The 20,224-nt window shown below is 41.6% G+C and overlaps 1 protein-coding gene across 28 annotated transcripts in view; it reads right to left on the reverse strand.

Moving 5' to 3' along the window:
• NRXN3 (neurexin 3) overlaps window positions 1-20,224 on the reverse strand; it is a 1,562,383-nt gene that overhangs the window by 1,061,052 nt on the left and 481,107 nt on the right. For all 28 annotated transcript variants that reach the window (XR_001360906.1, XR_001360908.1, XR_001360907.1 and 25 more), the window contains 2 exons: window positions 7,935-8,373; window positions 3,198-3,581 (listed from right to left, as the gene is read on the reverse strand). Coding sequence is in view for 23 of the 28 variants with exons in the window: in XM_014534703.1 (XP_014390189.1) it covers window positions 3,198-3,581; window positions 7,935-8,373 (823 nt within the window). In the remaining 5 variants the exon portion in view is untranslated. The remainder of the gene's footprint in view (window positions 1-3,197; window positions 3,582-7,934; window positions 8,374-20,224) is intronic.

Consider the following 20,224-nt stretch of genomic DNA (forward strand, 5'->3'; position numbering starts at 1 on the left):
CTCATCATATTTATCACAAATGATGAATTCTAGGATTATGATTAATGCTTCTAGAAAAAGATTATAAAGAAAATGGTAAAGTGAGTGATCAGGTTGATGGTATTATGGTGGATGGAGCAGCATTCCTTGATCCAAAGGGGGTCATGCTCCTGTATAAATAATCTTAACAAACACTTTGCCTTCACCGCTCTTCAGAAGTGCCTGTAGTGAATACTGAGGGTAACAGGTATAGAGAGACTATAATTCTATTAAAAATAAGAGACAAGAAAAAAAAACTGGGCCCATTTTTCTGACCATCACTCCCCCATATAGACATGGCCTCTCCCATATGTGTGCCCTACTGTTCCCCTACAGACATGTAGCATAACACCCACCGCATGTCAGACTTCCCCCACATCTCCCTTTGTTTCCCAGGAAGGGTTACAAACCCCTTGATCAAAATCAGGGGCTATCAGTTTATTTGTAATTCCTATCTAATACAATTTCTGGAAAATACTAGGATTTCATGTCAGTTGAGTGTATGAAAAATAAATAAAAGATACTCAAAAGCATCTCCCCTGAGGAATCAGTTTCAATAAAGAAAAATAATGTCATTGGAAGGCTCTATTTTCTTTGCTAGCAGAATGGAGTCCTATCATTTTTACACTCCACTGATTCATTCTGAACATGGTGTCAGGAACAATACAGAGCCAAAAAACAATTAGTGGAGGAACAAAACAATCAGATGAACCGTCTGGAATTTGAGCGATGTATAGATCAAATGTCTTCAATTTGCTAGGTTCCTTCTCATTTGGCCAAAATGGATGACTCTTGGCTGCACTGTACCAGGAATAATTGTCCCTCATATATCCCCAGTCAGCTGCCTTTTAATGACTACTCAAAAGTGACAATGTAAAAGGCACAGTGACTTTCACTGTCCTTAGAAAACTTGGCCATGACCCATTGATCTGCCCTTGAAATAGGTGAACTCAGAGATACCGTCCACAGATACCTACAGTCACTGTGGCCTATCGCCAACAATCACAAAGCCCTTGAGTTGGGAAGAAGCCCAAGAGAAGAAAGTAATATGTCTAAGGTGACCTTGTAGTTCTTATACTACCTTCATAGTCTATGGAAGTTCTGCAATACCCTGGCTTTCACCAAAACTATCTCATGCATCTCAAAGGCCAAATGACCTTTCTATCTCCCCAAATAAGCCTGAGGGTAGTATACCCTACAAAGAGATTTAGAAAGAGTCCAGGAGCTTGACACACTGACCAGCCCCATGTGGTCCACTTCTATTCCAAGTTGCTGCCTCCTTATCTTGGCTCATGTTCTGATTGTTGCACTTTGAATTTGAATTTAAATTCCATAAGCTCCAAGAGGGCTCACTCTCTCCTTCATGCCAATGTCCTACACCTACATCCTGTTTTGGGTCCAACTGTATGGAAGATTTTCAGTTCTCTTGAAGTACACCTTAACTAGTAATACAGTTGTACTCACAAAAAAACACTCCTTGAAAACATCTTTGGTCATCCAATTCCTGTTCCAGGATATTGCCTCATAACCAGACTTATGATATTGGACAATTCTGGCCACTGGTACTAGTCTTTAGGGATAAGATCCTGCAGGTTCCTCCTCAAGAAAATATTTTTTTGAATCTCCATGTCCTCCTAGTCTGGTCCACCAGTAGCATTTAGGCCACTGCCTTGTATCATTTTATTACATGATACATATATTGATGTTTCAGCTCCTCAGCTAAATAGATGATAAGCTTTTTGAGGGCAGAAACTACCTATAACAGAAGCAGTATCCATAAAGTCCTAGAACTACACCCTTTACAAACACTTGACAACTGTGTAGATTATCTTTTCATATAGAACAGAGGCTATCAAACCATGAACAATCAGCTTGATTCTGTGTGCTCAGCATATAAAACAATAAACCAAGCTGCAATATGAATATGGCTTAGAGACTGGAATATTCCTGTCTTGATGTTGTCTCTTGGCTTGCCTTTATCTCTGCCTTCTACCCAAACTGTAAATTCAGTACAAACGTAAGATGCAAAAGTGGTGCATGGGAAAGGGCTCCTCTCACTATTCTGGCCTGTTCTAATCTGTCAGTCCCCACTGTTTGCTCTCCAATTATTCAGCAACTCTCCTAAACTTCCCCCCACATCACTCCAGCCTCCAGTCCATCTAGACTTTGTCCAGATCCTCAATTGTTCCACGTCCTCTTATCTCTGTCCCTTGGCATGTCCTTCCTGTCTAGGACACACACCTTCCTCCCACCTCTTTGCCAAGCTTATTCCTTTCATATTTAAAGTCTCAACTTGTATATTTCTTCTTTACAGAAGCTTTCTATGAACCCCTACAGTTTGTCAGGTCCACTTGTAAAGGCATCACAAACTTCTCTCTACTTTCCTTTAAATGATGCTGAATGACAATAATTATAACTGCAACAATCACTGACATTTATTAACTGCTTTCCATAGTGCAGGACCTTATCATAGTGCAGGACTCACTTCATCATTTCCAATACCTTGTGAAGGAGGTATCTGATTATTCCCATTTTACAGATGAGGAAATCAAGTCTCAAAGAGATTATTTTGATAAGGTTCACATCACTCCATGAGGGCCATATTTCTCACCTGGCCCTAGAGTTCATGTTCTTAATGAATATGTCACCCTGTCTCTTATTAAACTCGCCATGTTTAAAATTATTTATTTAATGGCTAAATATTCAACTAGGAAATAAGCTCCTTGAGAACAGGGGTGGGTCTGTTTTGTTCAATAGTATATTTCTAAAGCCTAATCCAAGAACTAGCATTCAGAGACCTCCAAAAAGCATGAGTTCAATGAATAAATAAAACACGTTGGTTAGTCCATCCAGAATCCCAGAAGACAAGGATTCACCCTCTCTAAATAAAAGATCTCTGCTAATCAAAAATGGTATCATGATCATGATAATGCTTATCCTTAACTTTCCCTTTCTGCAACCCAACCCTAGTCAAAAAAAAAAAAAAATCCAAGCATCCAGAACTAGAAAGGGCGCCACCTGGACAGCAGTGAATCTAAGAAAACTCCTCTAGAAGAAAGCACAGGTAGGTCCAAAGGTACCATCTATGGTAGCAAAGAAAGCATAGGTCTCTCCGAAGGCACACCTGTAGTAGTCCCACCCACCAGGACCCAGCATGCCTGCCACGGCGGCCTACTCACCCCTTTCGCAGGTTCTTCCCCAGTAGCCAGTGCCTGTACAGTCGCAGATGAAGCGGTTCCAGCCGTCCTTGCACACAGCATTGTTCTTACAGGGGTAGCTGTCACACTGCTTAGCGCTCATCCGTGAACAGGAGGACTTGACGCCCGCGGCGTTCTGCATCTCCGCCAGCTGCCGGATGTTCTTGCTGCGCCCGTCAATGAACAGGTCACGGATGCAGCCCACGTAGCCGTAGTTGAGCATGGCGGTCCAGAGCTCAGTGGGGAGGATGAGGCCAGCGCGGTTCTCTGGCAGCCCTCCCAGGTACATGTCCCCCTCCAGGTCCAGGATCTCGCTCTCCCCACTGGCGGTGAAAGGCGTGCGCCTGCTGTTCACTGATATGGTACCTGGGATGGGAGGAGAGAAGACAGTGAGCTCCCAGCTCTTTGGCATCATAGGTGAGGCTGCCAGTCGATGAACCAAATGAAAGGAGCCCAGTAGGTGAGTCCTGAGACTAGTGTTGCCTGACCAGGAGAGAGCAATGCAAGCAAGGGAACCAAATGCTACAAGGTAGCAGAAACCACAATGTAGGTAATGGAGTTTCAATATCTGCCAGGTAAAACACCCTGGCCCATAGGAGGCACCAGGACAATCCCAATGGCCTAGTATCTAGGATGATGTCTTTTTTTCTACCTAAAAGTCCTGGCTGAGACATTGCATACCATATGAATGAAAGCAGCACATTTCCCGTCTGTGTTGCAATCCCGCTCTACCATGTACAATTAACTGTAACCTTAAAGAAACTTCTTAACCTTCCTGGGCCTCAATTTCCTCATCTATAACATGCAGGCATAATTGTCCCCACTGCACAGGTGGGTGTAATGGTTAAATGAGCTCAAATATATTAAGAGTTCTTACTCTGTGCCTGGGACAGAGTGAGGGAGTAAGGAAACTGGCTCAGCACGCCCAGAAGGATGGAACCCTCCATGCACAGATACCCTCTACACTGGCATTAGCTACCAGGCCTGCCAGTGAATATTTTGGATATTGTCTTCGATAAATTTTAACTGGAACATGTTTATTTATTCATTTAACAAATATATATTGAACACCTCTTCTGTCTCTGGTACAGTGCTATGCATAGAGATGAACTTGACAAAGCATGTCCATGCTCTCATAGAGCTGATGCTTCAGGGCAGGGGGACAGAAAATAGACAAGTCACTCCCCCCAAAAAAACAAGAGAAATTAGCTAATGGCAGGTGCTAAGAAGAGAGTAAAATGGGTTTTGTGACAGTCTCTCTAAGAATATGCCAGGTGAGCTGAACACAAATGTTGAGGAGGAAGAACACACCTGGCAGAAGAAGTGGCATGTACAAAGGCCCTAGGGTAGGCAGGGGTGTGGCTAGAGTGGAGAAGGCAACAAGGAGGAAATAAGAGGTGAGGTCAGGGAGAGACTGGGTGCCTGATATTACAGAAGATGCAAATCTAGAGCCTGACCTGGGAACTTGGGAACATGGATTCTAGTCCTCAATGGGGAAAATGACCTTAAGCTCAGTATCCTAGAGTGTAAAATCAAGAAAAATCAAAGTGATATCTAAACATCATGCCATACATTTAAAAAAAATATCTAGTATTCTTAAAGTACTTCACTGGTACCAAGTTAATTGGATCATGGCATCCATCAGCTAGCCTTTTTTGCTTCTGTCTGAATCTCAATTCCCTCAGCTATGAAGGGGCTAGCCTGAGGGCTGAGGAGATAAGATGAGATCAAGAATGTAAAAGACACTCTATATTACAAAGCCAGCACGGGGTAGAAGAGTAGAAAGAGCATAAAGGGCCTCTGCTTCCCCTACTCTCCCCTAGAAGTTTCTCCTAGAGAAAAATCTGGTTTTTAATCTTTTAAAAAAACAAAAAAAAAAACAACCACAAACAAATACCTGTATAACAATGCTAATGCCCTGGTCACCATTTTAATTACTTTATGTGCTTTCCTGGACTTGACCCTTAAAAAAAATTGTGTGAGCTAGGAGTTACTATCTCACAAATGAGGAAGCTGAAGTTTGTGTCTCCTTCTTCTCTCTTGTACAATCTACCTTCTTTGCCCTCTACAGAGCTACTCTGATTACCAGCTAGAAGGCAGGAACATCTACTGCCAAATAAGACAAGAACCAGGACAAATTTAAATATGGGAGCTTTAAAGACACCCTGAGGCAAACCTATTCTCTGAGTGTAACCACAGCTGTTTTAAATGCATTTCTCAAGTTTTAAGAATCTGTTGCCCAATGGGGGAGTGATCATAAAAGTTTTTCTTTTTATTTCTAATTTATTTTATTTATTTGTCAATTACAGTTTATATTAAATATAATTTTATATTAATTTCAGGTTTACAGCATAGTGGTTAGACACTTATATAATTTATGAAGTGATTCCCCAGTAAGCTTAATACCCACCTGGCACCATATGTAGGTATTACAATATCATTGACTATATTTCCTATGTTATGCTTTACATCCCCATGACTATTTTGTGACTACCAATTTGTACTTCTTAATCCCTTCATTATTTATAATAGCCAAGATATGGAAGCAACCTACATGCCATCAGTAGATGATTGGATTAAGAAGGTCTGATACATATATATAATGGAATATTACTTGGCCATGAAAAAGAATAAAATATTGTCATTTGAGACAACATGAATGGACGTGGATCTAGAGGTTATTACACTAAGTGAAATAAAAGTTTCTGTAGATCACCTCTCAGTCATGTTATTCTTCAGGATGAGCAGGAAGGAGGCACCACACTTAGATACACTAATGTTTTTACAACTATTCATTTCAGTATAGGTTTATAACTAAGAACAACATACTAGAAAATATCCCCATAAAGAAATGAAGTTGAATAGGTCATATTAAAATTTTATGTTACATTGCTTTTACAGGACAATTATTTTTCAACCCAGTAAATTTTTATCGGATTTGGTGACCTTTATAGGTATTTCAAGTACTGGCCAATGCTATAGATCCCAGGTATGAAATTCAAGGCTTCTGTAATTCAAACCTATTTGAAAAAGATGGGCCCACTGGTGGTTCTAACAAAACAAAAAATACTATACTTTAAAAAGTAGTTAGTGTTTGGAATAAACAGAAATAGACATATGACAATTTTAAGTGTTCTGCCTGTGACACAGACAGGTAACCTTTAAGCATTGTCAGGGTCTGAGTTAGTCAATCATGAAACCCATAAACCCTGACCCAACTCCAGAGACCCAAAATGCATGGTTTTAAAAACCAACAGGAGTATCTCCTTTATAATTCTGGGACAGCTTTCTGGCTCTGCCCCTGCTGACAGTTTAAGGATAAACTGAGAGAGAGAAAAAGAGAGAAAAATTCAGCCTCCAAATAAATTAATTTTTTGTGTATTTTTCTGTTAAAAAAGCACACACTGTTCATTCCTGCTCAAAAAGCACATTTAATTTGATGCCTCCTGGTTCTGATCAGACTTCAGACAATCAATAAAGCATCCTACTGGGCAATAAACCATCTAGAGCTGCAATCTGCCACCCGTCTGCCCTCCCCACAGAACCCATCCAGCTCCTCCTAGGGGCAGCATTGCTCCACACTATCACCCTCTAGCTCTGAAATTATGCCGAAAAGCCATATTCTCAAAGCTCAGCCATTCCTGGCTTATAGCCTTTTAGGGGGGACCTATTACTTTCTTTTGTTAGCCAAATGCACCTAGAAAGACAATGTACAAATGACATGTCTGGAGTGAATACTTAAAAACTATGGCAAATATAGCCAAGACCCTTCTCAAATATAATACCACCTAAATAGAAAATCAGGAAATAAGTGTGAAATTCAAATGCTCTAATTAGCACTCCAGGCAAAATGCCCCTTCTGATGGCAAAGAATATGACCTACGTTGCCACATGGTCCATAGAAAGCTGGACAGGCTGTTCGGCATTCAAAAACTCCAGACTCTCTGTTTGTATTGTTTTTTTGTTTGGGGTTTTGGGGGGTTTGTTGTTTTTTTTCTCCTCTCTCTTTCTGTTACTATTCCAGAGTGGCTATGTACTGCCTAGGGCTAGCTTGTTTGATCTGCGGCTGCAGAAACAAACAAAGCCATTTAAACCAAATGTAAAAGGTTATGAAGAGGAAGGGAGAGTTAGTGAGGTCTGAGCAAAAGTGAAATATAGACTTTTACACCAAAGGAAGGCTTTAAATTGAACATGACTTCAGGAAAAATCGATTTGCCTTTTCTTTTCTTGTCATAATTTTTCCCTGAAACATGACTTTTGTCAGTTGTTGGGGGTGGATTGTTGCATAAATCTTTACACAGTGAAGCTTACCCTACAGAGTTATCATGTAATGCAGCACCTGTGATGTCACAATTGGTTTCCATGGTGATGAGAAAAAGGAGAAGAAGAGGTAGGAGAACTATCACACCAGTGACATGACAGCTGCTTTGGTAGCTGTGGAAATGCTCCTTGAAAACTCATTCTTAGCTTCAGGTTCTTGACAGTATCACTAAGATGATTGTGCAATAAGTGACAGGGGAGATGAGAGGAAAATGCGAGCCTTTGAAGAGGCAGGTGTCTTGTTCCAAAGCATAATCTTACAATAACCATTAAAGAGAGCAGCAAAAGAATCCACAAGCATGCAAGTGCAAAAATTACAATAAAAATATAAAGTCAGAAAATAAACTAAGAAACCGAAGCTTTCCTTAGGTCTCAATGACATACCCCAACTCTTCCTACCTGATCTGCCATCTCGCTGAATGTCCACATGGTACCATTCCCCATCATTGGCCTTCTTCTGAGTGGCTTTCACTTTAATGGTGCCAGAGCCCATGTCCAGCAGCAGATACAGATTGCCATCAAGGAGTTCCACGGCAAAGAAGTCCACCTTGGTGTTCTTCTGGCTCCGAACATCCTTCCTCTCTTGGGGCTTGCCATGAGTGAAGAGGATCAGGCCATTTGGCTCGGTGGTACGGAAGTCAAAGGAGATGGAACCCATGCGTTTGGTGTTCCATTTGGGCAAACTTATATAAGCCTCTGGGGTCTCGAAGTTGATGGGGTCCAGTGTGGCCACATTCTCACACTTGAATACAACTTCCCCATAGATTTTCATCTTGGTATCCCCAATCCGGGCCAGGCGAGACAGCTCCAGACGGATGTCATTATTCTTATAAACAACCTGTCAAAAGCCAAACAAGTGCCATATGAATCAATCTTGCAAACAGTAACCATCCATCACTCCCTGGGCACCCAGGCAAAAGGCCCACGAAGAGGCTGCAGGACACAATAGTCTGAAACATGAGAAACGTGAAACCCAGCATTGGTAAAAGCACCAAAAAGACCTCTAGGACATACACAAGTTCTGAATAAGCTATATTTCCATTCTATCCCTTTTGTCTGCTTCTGGTCAATATTTGTACTGTCATAAAGTTATGCAATATAAGCTTACAAGAAGAAGTCAACAGGTATTGAATGTACAGATACAATTATGTGCACACAAAGATATTTACTGACGTGTCCTTAGTAAAAGACCAAAAACAACCTAAATGACTATCAATAATAGACTGGCACATCCTTATGATGGAATATTAAGCAGCCCTTAGAAATCAGGTAGTGCTCCCAATTTTGATGTGGATGCTCTCCAAGTAATATTGTTAAGTGAAATTAGCAAGGAACAGATCAGAGCATGCATTATGCTATCATTGTGTAAACTGTGCATGTTGGGGAGTGTTATAGGTATATATACTCATAATGCATAAAACATCTTTGGAAGAAAACACAAACTATAAAATTGTCACTAGGGAATGGATTTTTCAGATTAATATTCAGGTGTGGGAGGGAGACTTACTTTTCACAATAGCCTTTTATATTTGATTTTTTTAAACCATTTAGCTGTACTGCTTAAAGAAAATGATTATTAAGAGATGGTGGGGAAGGAGATCTACATTTCTTTGCACATTGTGTGTGCTCTTTATATATATACTAGGGGCCAGGTGATTGAAATTTGTGCATGGGAGGGGGCTGTACCTCAGCCTGGCCTGCACCCTCTCCAAACTTGGACCCCTCAGGGATCGAGCCTAAACTGGCAGTTAGACATCCCTCTCACAATCTGGGACGGTTGGCTCCTAACCACTTGCCTGCCTGCCTGCCTGATTGCCCCCAACTGCCCTCCTCTGTTGGCCCAATCACCCCCAATTGCCCTCCCCTGCTAGCCCGATCACCCACAATCACCCACCCCTGCAGTCCAATTGCCCACAACTGCCCTCCCTTGCCAGGCTGATCGCCCCCAACTGCCCTCCCCTGCCATGATCTGCCTCCTCGGCTGGAACCTGCCTCCTCTGTGCGAGGTGGCAGAGACTCTGGGCCCCACCTCCACTCTACATGTGGCCATCTTGTGGCAGCCATCTTGTGGTGTTCATCTTGTAGCAGCCATCTTGTGATGACATCACGCACGAGGAACACCTAGGCTTTTATTAGTATAGATATATACTAGAGGCCCGGTGCACAAAATTTATGCACAGGTAGGGTCCCTAGGCCTGACCAGCAATCAGGGCCGATCTGTGGGGCGACTGGCGAGGTGATTGGGGGGCCCCCACTGGCACCCACCTTGGCTGGCCTGGCACCATCCACTTGCCAGTCCCACCTCCCCACCCCCCACTGCTGGTCGCCTCCCTCTGCAGGTGACCAGCCTATATAATAAAAGCCTAATATGCAAAGTGTCCACTCGTCTAGTTGGCCATTCAACCAATCAAAGTGTAATATGCTAATGATATGCTAAGGCTGCTCAACTGCTCGCTATGACGTGCACTGACCACCACAGGACAGACAATCGACCGGTAGGCTAGCTTGCTGCTGGGGTCTGGCCAATCAGGACTGAGCGAGATGGGTTGGACACAACCTGGAGCCCTCTCATGGTCCCTCCCTGGCTGGCCAACCTCCCACGTCCCTCCCTGGCCCTGATTGTGCACCAGTGGGGTCCCTTGGCCTGGCCTGTGCTCTCTCACAATCCAGGGTGAGGGCTCCCCACCCCCCCGCCGAGTGCACAAATTTCGTGCACCAAGCCTCAAGTATAAATATATATATTGAGGGGATGAAACACCTTAAAATATAAAAAAATATATATTATGACTTTCTAAACCTGGTATAATCCACATAAAAGCAGGGTATGATTTTATTCCTCCAAATCAGAGTTTCAAAGAGATTTTGCTGTTACTAAAACTGAATTTTGACGCAGTATCCTGGGATGGATCAGTGCCCTAGACCTCTGATCTCTAAGCAATGTCCACATGCATATAATAAACAGAGAAAAATATTGGAAGGTAAAGGGGCCAGCATTAGAGCACTGATTATGCCAACCTCTGTGCTCTGTCCTGTACATTATCTCATTCAAATTCTAAGATCCAGATTTAAATTTACATTCAAATCCCACACCCACTACTTACAAGCTATGTGATCTTGGCAAAGTTTTCAAATTTATCTAAATCTGTTTTCTCCTGTGAAAATGGGAACATAGGAGTAAATGACTTTATAAGTATGAAATAAATTAATACATGTAAAGCACTTAGAAATGGCATGTAGTAATGGTATAAAAATCTCAGCTATTTTGTGGGTGGTGGTTGTATCTGTTATTCATCTGATTTCATCCTTTCCAAAGAAAGATCAGAGAAGATTGTACTATCATGTCCATTTTCAGTAAAATAACAAAAGTTAAAGGTTGAAAATAGTCTGAGAATCCATCTCAGTGATAAGTTAATTGGTTGAGTCATCCCAGTAGCTATCACTTAATCCCTAACATCCAGCTATAGAACTGTTTCCCTTGTCTTCCCTATCACCAGGAGAGATTCAAGCAGAGCTGTCTGCCTTTTAATATGTAACTAATGTCAAAGAATAAAAAACGTCTCACCTATCAAATGACCTTGACCATGGGCCTAACCATAGTCAATAACACTGAAAATAATAATGATATTCATATTTCCTGAGCACCTTCTACCAGGCACTAGGCCAAGGATCTGAAGCCATTAGATGCTTACTACACCCATTTGAAATATCCTCATCATTCCCCCAGTTTACTGATGCAGTAACACAGAGAATAGTTAAGGAACCAGTTCACAGTCACACAGCTGGTAAGTGGCAGAACCGAACTTGAATCCATGGAGTTGGACTCCAGAATCCATATGCTTTATCGCTGTAAACACTCCAATTGAGATCCCACTAGCAGCTCTCATGATGCTCATCTTTAACCTTATGTGGAAAGTCATGCATGTCCAACTCCCAAGTTCAACAGCTGAATTTCCTATTTTTCCTGTCCTGGACTGACCATGTGCAAAGGGGAGACTATAGAATCCTTAGCAATCTCTCCAGTGAGTGAACCAGAAAATAAAAGTTTAATGACTGGCAGCTTCTTCTTTCTAACCACCACTATTATGCCCCAGAATGTGAGATCTCTCTGTCATAACCAAACTTTGGCTTTCTCTGCATTGGGCTAAATGCCTAGGAAGATGAGAGCTCCTTGTAAAGGTTAATTATTAATGCATAACAATCGCTCATCCCAATGGGACGGACAGAGACTTGGCTCCATTGAAAGATAAATGTAAAGAGAGCTCAGGTATCCCTACAGGAGGCAGGATAAAAAAGGCCTTTTAAAGAAAAGGGATGCAGAGTCCCATGAAGAGGAACTCTTTTGTAAGAAGGATACACAGTGGAGACAGGAACAGAAGGTGAGTAACAAGGATGCAGATTTTTTGAAAGACAGTCAAGAAAATCAGGGCCAAAAACTGGCCAAAGATAACCATACTTCTCAAAAATGTTCTTGGAAGGTGAGCTCTTTATCTATTTCCTGGCCCTAACATTATATATATGAGACAGATGCAAATTGACCATACCTTTGCAATGCCCACCAGCCAATCAGAAGTGAGTATGCAAATTAACCTTATCACCTCCGTGGAGACTGACAGAAGGGAGGAGGCAGCTCCCGGCAGGGCCTGCTTGGCCATTGCTGGAGACCCGGGAGCAGGCAAGCGCGGCCCACAGGCAGCTCCCAGCAGGGCCTGCTTGGCAGTCGCTGCAGTGTGGAGCAGGCAGGCCCCACAGAGAGCAGAGAACCACGGGGAGTGGGCCTAAGCCATCAGTAGGACATCCCCTGAGGGCTCCCAGATTGAAGAGGGTGCAGGTCGAGGCTGAGGGACACACACACACACACACACACACACACACACACACACACACACCATGCACAAATTTCATACACTGGGCCTCTAGTATATATGTATGCAGTTTTCACATCTCTCTTGCTGCAATTGGGTAACCTCTGCATCTTTTCAACCTGTCTAATGCAGGACCATGGCCATGGTCATGCACAAGTGTACCATCACCTCCAAGCTACCTCAGAGGCATCTCTATAATCTCAGGGATTGGGCTTCTTCATATTTGCTCCCCAAGTTTCCCAGGCTACAGTGTCTTCCTCTTCTCTCAAACTCTTTAAACAGTGCCCTATCACCAGGATCTACAATCAAACCCATTCCAGGCCCTTGCTGGCTACTCTGTCCTTGCTGATCCCTGCCATTTGATAAACTTAGAATCCTTATATTGCCTGCCAGTAATGATGCTGTCTTCCCTATTGCCAAAACCATTTGCCATGATTGGAATAGATGATTATTCTGATTTACATAATGTGTTTTTTACATTAAACTCTTCCATGATGCCTGAGCTATGTTGCAGGTCCATGAGAATGAATCTAATGGGTAGAGACAGTCTGAGCTCAAAGAAGTATTTTTTTCTCCCTCTTCCATCTTATCCCAGGCCACGCTGTTCTCGGCTTCCTGAGAAAATGTCTCCATGTATTTGGTTGTAAATGCCACATCCCTGTGCACTCCAGTAAGGGAACTAGAAGAAGGGAGTGTGGGCATGTGCCCTGCAGTGCCCAGATGGCTGCTCAGTCCTATTTCCCCTGTCAAGGAACAGGAGGTTTACCAGCTGGGCTTTCTTTTCTCTTGTTTTTAAAGCATATTTAATTCTATCTGGGTCTACATATAGGACAATTTCAATAAAAACCACCAGGTCAGCTTGTAAGGCCATCATTTTTAGGTTCATGATTTCATGACTGAGCACCATTGTGCTGATCCAGGTCAATGGAGGATGTTTGAAGGTCAGGACACTGGGGAACATTTGCTTGAGTGTCTAGTTTAGCCAAAACAGAATGGTGTAAAGCCAGTGTCAGGTGCCTTGATGTGGAACAGCATTGACTACAAATCCCAATAAAGCCTTTCAAATTTATACCTATGAGTGGAGCAGTTTGCATACAACAATCAAAAGACAAATATGTATCTGCCTCTCACCCAAATTTAATCCTTTGACAATAGATAATAATGAAATGAGCTTTTTCTCTTTAGCTTTCAAGATGGTGCAGCTTCTAGCTAAACTTTTGTGCTAATAATATTAATGTGTAACATTCCTACTCAGGGGAAATAAATAAAAAGCACTGTGAAAGAATCTTGCTTCTGGTGTGGCCACACAATCATACATCCTACTTTCTCTATCCCACTTCCCCTCTGTCCCTCAGCAACTGATGACTCTGGTTAGCTGTGATTTCCCCTCCTATGAACTGTCTGCTGCACTCCTTTGTTACTCAAAACTCCCTACTTTGTTATATTTGAATAAGCACATGTTTTGTCATTACAAAATACCTTATCACCAAAAACTATGCATATTTTTTATTGATTTCAGAGAAAGAATCATTGATTGGCTGCCTCCTGCACACCCCCACTGGGGATCCAGCCTGCAACTCAGGCATGTGCCCTGACCAGGAATTGAACCATGACCTCCTGGTTCATAGGTTGACTATCACTGAGCCATGCTGGTTGAGCTATGCATTACACTTTTAAAATCTGAACTAGTACCACGCTGTACCAATTCTTAATAAATGCTTATATCTTCATTAAATTAGATGTCTGACTCAAGTGACAGCATAGGGCAGTGGTTAAGATCATGGACTTTTCAGTCTCACTAACCAGGGTTTGAGTCCTGCTTCGCCCTTGCCAGCTATGTGACCTTGTACAAAATATTTAAATGATCTCAGCCTCAGGTTCTTCACCTGCAGAATGTAAAGAATAAGTCTGTAAGGAATGAATGGGATAATATTATCACAGGGTTGTAAGGAATGAATGGGATAATATCACATACAGAAGTAACTCACACAGTTTCTGACCCTCCATAGGCACTCAGTAAATGGTAGTTATTACTATTAATGTTGTTATTTTCTGTGAAAAGCCAGAACTAAAGAAACAGACAGGTTAGCCTGGTATGGAGTCATCAGGAAGAAAATATTCTCTCTGAGGATAAGCTCTAAAGCGACTATCAACTCAAGAGACAGTGGCATTTATAATACATATAAATGCCTATGGCCATTCCTTGTTCGTTCTCTCTCTCTCTCTCTCTCTCTCTCTCTCTCTCTCTCTCACACACACACACACACACACACACACCCTATACCTCTGCACAGATTTATGATCCATTATCATTAACATCATTTTCTATCACAGTGTGCCACTGACCAAACTCCAGCAGTGAAGTCCAAGCACAAATGTGGCAGCAGATGGTCCTCTTAGTTTCCAAAATCAGAAGAACCTAATGTTTGGCATGGCTGGGGCCACATCTGCATCTATAGTCTTGCTAACAGAGGTCAGTAAACTAACTGCCTGCTGAGCTGCAGCTGACAACCAACCTAGGGCCCAAAGTCCCAACTGCTACATACCACAGATACCAGCATTTTCATGCTTTAATTCTGTTAACAGTGGTTGGATCCACCAAAGAGAAAAACTAAGCACCAGAAACAGAAAATGGGACTGAGTTTCAGACTTGCAGGCAGGAGCCAAAAAATGTCTAAGTTCTAGGGCTCCAAATAAAGGTGAAAAAGACTCCAGATAAAGTTGAAAAAAATAGTAGACTGTTGGCAGTTAATTAACTTTTAATGTTGTGTGATCAACACTCTGTGGGTCAAACATAATAGATCTGATTTATGTCACCAAGGACCACCAGTTTATAATCTCTGATCTATGAATATGGTCCCATGTATAAAAGAGTAGCCAGGAAAAGAAAAAAGGGACAAAAGGCAAGCTGGAGGTATAGCAAAAATCCAGGCAAACTGATGTGGAACCAGGAAAGTCCTCAGTCCCTTTCTCATTTTGAAGGAAGTATCCAGTCTTCTGGCCACAGGTATTCCAGAGAGAGAGAGAGAGAGAGAGAGAGAGAGAGAGAGAGCGAGCTATGCAACATCAGTTACTCCATCCCCATGAGTCAAAGGGCCACATATACCAGCCCAACAGCCTTGCTAACAATGCAGGTCATTATCACATATGCTCAGAACTTAGACAAACATTTGTTTTCTTGATGGATTCTTCATGAAATGGAAATGATCAGATAGGTTTCTATTCAATTACAGGTGGTAACAGGCTGATAATGATTCCCAACCCTTGGCACAATTACAGTGAAGGTCTCATTTTTATTCTCAAGAACTTTCTTAGAACTTTTATGTAGTTAAAAAGGCTAATCAAGAACAGACTGCCATATGTCCATGTATCTCATAGGGAAAAAATCAGCAATCAAGTTTGTGGGGTAGTCAGGATACTATAAAGGCTCAGAAGATAAGATTACAGAAGATAAGATTTGCTAATACAGACTTGATCATCCAAGCAAAGCCTACTAGACTTCTAATAAATTCATGATGCAAGAACTTGGTATTGACAGATGTGAGACTTGGCATAGATGGACCCAGGCAAATAAATAAGACATGAACTGGCAATTTATGGGCCATAGTTCTCCAAGATAGGCCTCGTCAATGGATCATGAAACATCTTTCTAGAGGATCTAAAAACATTTGCCAGATGATTCTCCAGCCATACCTGGATGGAAAACTCTCCCATGTCTTAGAGCCATGCTGTCAAGTATATGTCTCTCCTCTTCCTTCCTGGCAGATGGCATTTATTGTTAATTGATGCCATTCTATTCTACTCCCTTTCCCATTAAATCCAGATACAGCCTCAGGATTCTTCTCAAGGTAATACCCTAGGAAGTTGCCACCAGTCACTGAGAGATGGAACTGGAGTTGAACCTACTCTTCTCCCTTGTTACCATCTAACACCCTAGAACACAAAAAGCCAATTTAATGTAAATTGATTAGCTGTAGTATAATGTCAGAAGCAAAAACCCATGGAAATGTGTTAAATACCCTTTAGCTCTAGCCAGTGGTTCTCAACCTTCTGGCCCTTTAAATACAGTTCCTCATGTTTTGACCCAACCATAAAATTATTTCCGTTGCTACTTCATAACTGTAATGTTGCTACTGTTATGAATTGTAATGTAAATATCTGATGTGCAGGATGGTCTTAGACGACCCCTGTGAAAGGGTTGTTCGACCACCAAAGGAATTTCGACCCACAGGTTGAGAACCGCTGCCTAGACCATGGAGGATACAAGGAACATGAGGTATAATCCCTGCTACCAACATGCTTAGAAAGTATTAGAGGATGCTTAAAGTAGGGGGGGGATATATTTTATATCAAACTTGATATATCAGTGAGATATATTTATCACTCCAATTAATGAATTGCAAGGTCCTATGAGCAGAAACTTGACTCAGATTGTATTTCTCTCCCCTGTACTTGCCAGGAATGGCACTACTATGGTCCTTTAGACTGTAAGCTTCCTAAACACAGAGGCTGTGTGTTTCTGATGTGGAAACCAATACATTTCCAGTGTGTAACAAAGTGCCAGCCATGTAGTGGAAGCTCAGTAAATACACACCCTTCTTATATTTGCTTATATACAAAACAGACCTACCCAGTGAACACCTACATGTCTTCCTGTCTTAGAATATATGATGAAGACACCAATCTGACTAGTGTGAAAGTTACATGTCCCAAAACAGGGGAATTAAGATCAAATGAGTAGATGGAACCTGATTATGGAAAGTTCTAAAAATATAGCTATTTATACAATCAGGGGAAAAGGAACCATTAGAGTAGTAAGAAAGCCTTTAGCAGTTTTATTAGAAAGGTGACAAAATTTAAAAGACGCCTTTCTAAATTACTAGGACTCTACTGTTATTTTTATTCCAAGGACTAGAAATTATTCTAATTATCTCACTGTTTTCTCTGGGGATATCATGTCATTCCTTGCTTAAAACCCTTCAATGATTCTCTATCAATTTCAGAATCAACTGCAAACTTTTAAGCATTATATTAAAAACTTTCCCTGATCTACTCTCCACCTCATCATTGCCAGCCTTGCCAAAGTTCTGCATTCTCCCAATAAACCATATCCAGAATAAGCCTTACCTGAGTTACCTATCTGAATGACTACTGTTCACTATTTGAGGAATAATTTAGACATCACCTCCTTTGGGAAGCCTTCATCAATTTTCTTCATCATCATTCCACTCCCATCCACAGCTGATTTTCTCCTTTCTTCTCCCAAGGCTCCATGCTCTAACTGCTTCCACAGAAATTATCATGTTGCACTGTAATTGTCTGTCTCCCCTTCAGACTGGGAGCTTCTTAAGTGAAGGAAATTGTGTCTTTCTTCTCAGTGTCTCTAAGTGGCCATCCTAGTGCATGACACAAAGTCAGTACATGTTTGTAAGAAGATGTGGAAAATGGGGAGAAAGAAGGGCAAGGAAGCTCACAAGGGCTACTTTTGGATGCCTCTAAGTCACTGAGAACTACAATGCAGAGAGAAATCTCTATATTCATTCTGCTTGATAAGTTACAAGAGGAGAGAATGTATAAATGATTCCATGTGATGGAATCACTGAATATTTAGTGAAGTGTTCCCTAGTGTGCATGCTTAGGAATGTTTAAGGCTATCAATATGGAAAGTTATGCACACCAGAGTGGCAGCTGTCATTAGCTTATATGTCTTGGCAGAGCACTAACAGGAGAAGAAGAAAAAGATCAAACACAAATTCTAGCAAGATTCTCTAAGAGATTGACTGACAAAGCTCAGGACCAAAACTGCCTCCCACTCTGGAATATGCTAAGGGACTACTGTCCACCTCTTCATGACAGTGTAGATTGGACTACCATAGAAAACACATGGAGATTTTGAAACAGTACCTCAGAGCCTTTATCATCTCTACTCAGAATAAAAAAAGCAAGAATGAATCCCCGAACAATGAAACTTTGGCCACAGCTAGCAACTTCTGGCTGCTACAAACTACCCTGAAAGAAGATAGATTGCAATAGGAATGCCAAATACCTTTTGGAGAAAGAGATTATATGAAATTCCCAAAGGCAGAAGAACTGGGGAAAATACTATAAAAAGAGTCGATGAAACCAAACCTCAAGAAGTCTAAAATAGTTAGTTGGAAACAGTAGTAGCATATGAGGGAAGCAAGTTGGTGTTCTACACAGCTTAGAAGTCAAGAGCAGTGGGTTCAGAACCATGGGTAGTGATAGATGAGACTAAGAAGTGCTGACCAATGGGCAAGTTCCTGGAGGACTCTGGGGCTAAGAAGGCAAGTTCACACAGGGGCTTTGCAGTTCATCCTCTTATAATGTGAAGCTCATTCATTTATACAAAGTACACATGGACCAGAGCTGTATGGCTTCCTGATGGCCGGGCAACTTCCAAAGAAGGAGCTCTGCCTGTCAGAAGCAACTGCAAACTATTTCTTGAAGCTTTGCTTCTTAGCCTAATAAAGGCTTTAATCAGATGATGGCTTTTCAAAGTGGTCCAAAGAGTCCTTCTACAATCAGCAGAAGAGGTGGGGAAAGTGATAACAAGAATATGCCAAGCTGGCAGGTACTTGATAACAGAATCATTTCCAAACTGATACAAATTAGAGTTGTTTCAAACTGACAAGACGGAAATACTAGTACTCAAATTGTGTTGTTGTTTTTTAATGAACAGGTTTCTTTACCTTTGTTAACTTCAAAATAAATGGTCATGCAATAAATGAGGTCACCCCCCTCCCTTTGAGGGGCTCCCTTGCAAGGTGCTGGTACTAAGCCCAGGATGTACAACTATGACTTTACATTACCTTTAGTAAATCTGCAGAGACCTTGATAACCACTAGATGTCCCTTATGCCATGCAAAACCAACCTGAAATGAATTTCACTACCAGTTACACAAATCACATTTAAAGATAGCTTTTCTAAGACATGGATCTTAGGTGTTAGTTATAATCCCTATTATGACTCACTCCTCCTTATTTTTATCATACCCGTTTCTATAGTATTTCAGTGGCCCTTTATTCAATTATTTGCAGGGGGTAGAAATTATTATGAATTAAGATGCTTTTAGAGGTACAAATGATAGAGAAATGGGCAGAGAGGAATACTGTAGAAAAGGGATATAGTGTACCTAAAGAGGTCCAAAATTCTTTATTACTTTTGGAAATAAAATAAATTTTTATATAAATGGAGAAACCCACTAGCTCAGCTTAAATTCACATTCTCCATACACTAGGATCTTGGATTCTTCCATTTAATGAAACTAGGTATTGCAAATAATTTTAACATTTTTAAACTTTTGTGTTGTTGTTAATCCTCACCCAGGGATATTCTTCCCATTGATTTTGAGAAAGAGTGGAAGGAAGGGGAGAGACAGAGACAAAAACATCAATGTGACAGAGACACATTGATTGGTTGCTTCCTGCACATGCCCCAACTGGGGCCTGGATCCAGCCTGCAACCTAGGTATGTTCCTTGACTGGAATCAAACCCACTATCCTTCAGTCCATGGGCCTATGCTCTTACCACTGAGAAAGCTGACTAGAGCAAATAATTTTAATTTTGCTTGTCAAATTTGGTCAATTAAGAGTGGCTGCCTAGGACACAGAGCAGGAAAGACTGCTGTGCTGTGACCAGGGAGCCACATCTGTGATGGGTGTGAGAATGGGGAATGATTGCTCCCATGATATGTATTTTCAGAACCTGAGTTAACCTTCAGCTCTAATCCTCCCAGACTTGGATGATGGTGGGTAGTAGTGGTGGTAGTGGTAGTGGTGGTGGTGGTGATAGCAGTAGGAGAAGTA

The sequence above is a fragment of the Myotis brandtii genome, unplaced genomic scaffold (assembly GCF_000412655.1).
Source record: "Myotis brandtii unplaced genomic scaffold, ASM41265v1 scaffold132, whole genome shotgun sequence".
Classification (NCBI taxonomy): domain Eukaryota; kingdom Metazoa; phylum Chordata; class Mammalia; order Chiroptera; family Vespertilionidae; genus Myotis; species Myotis brandtii.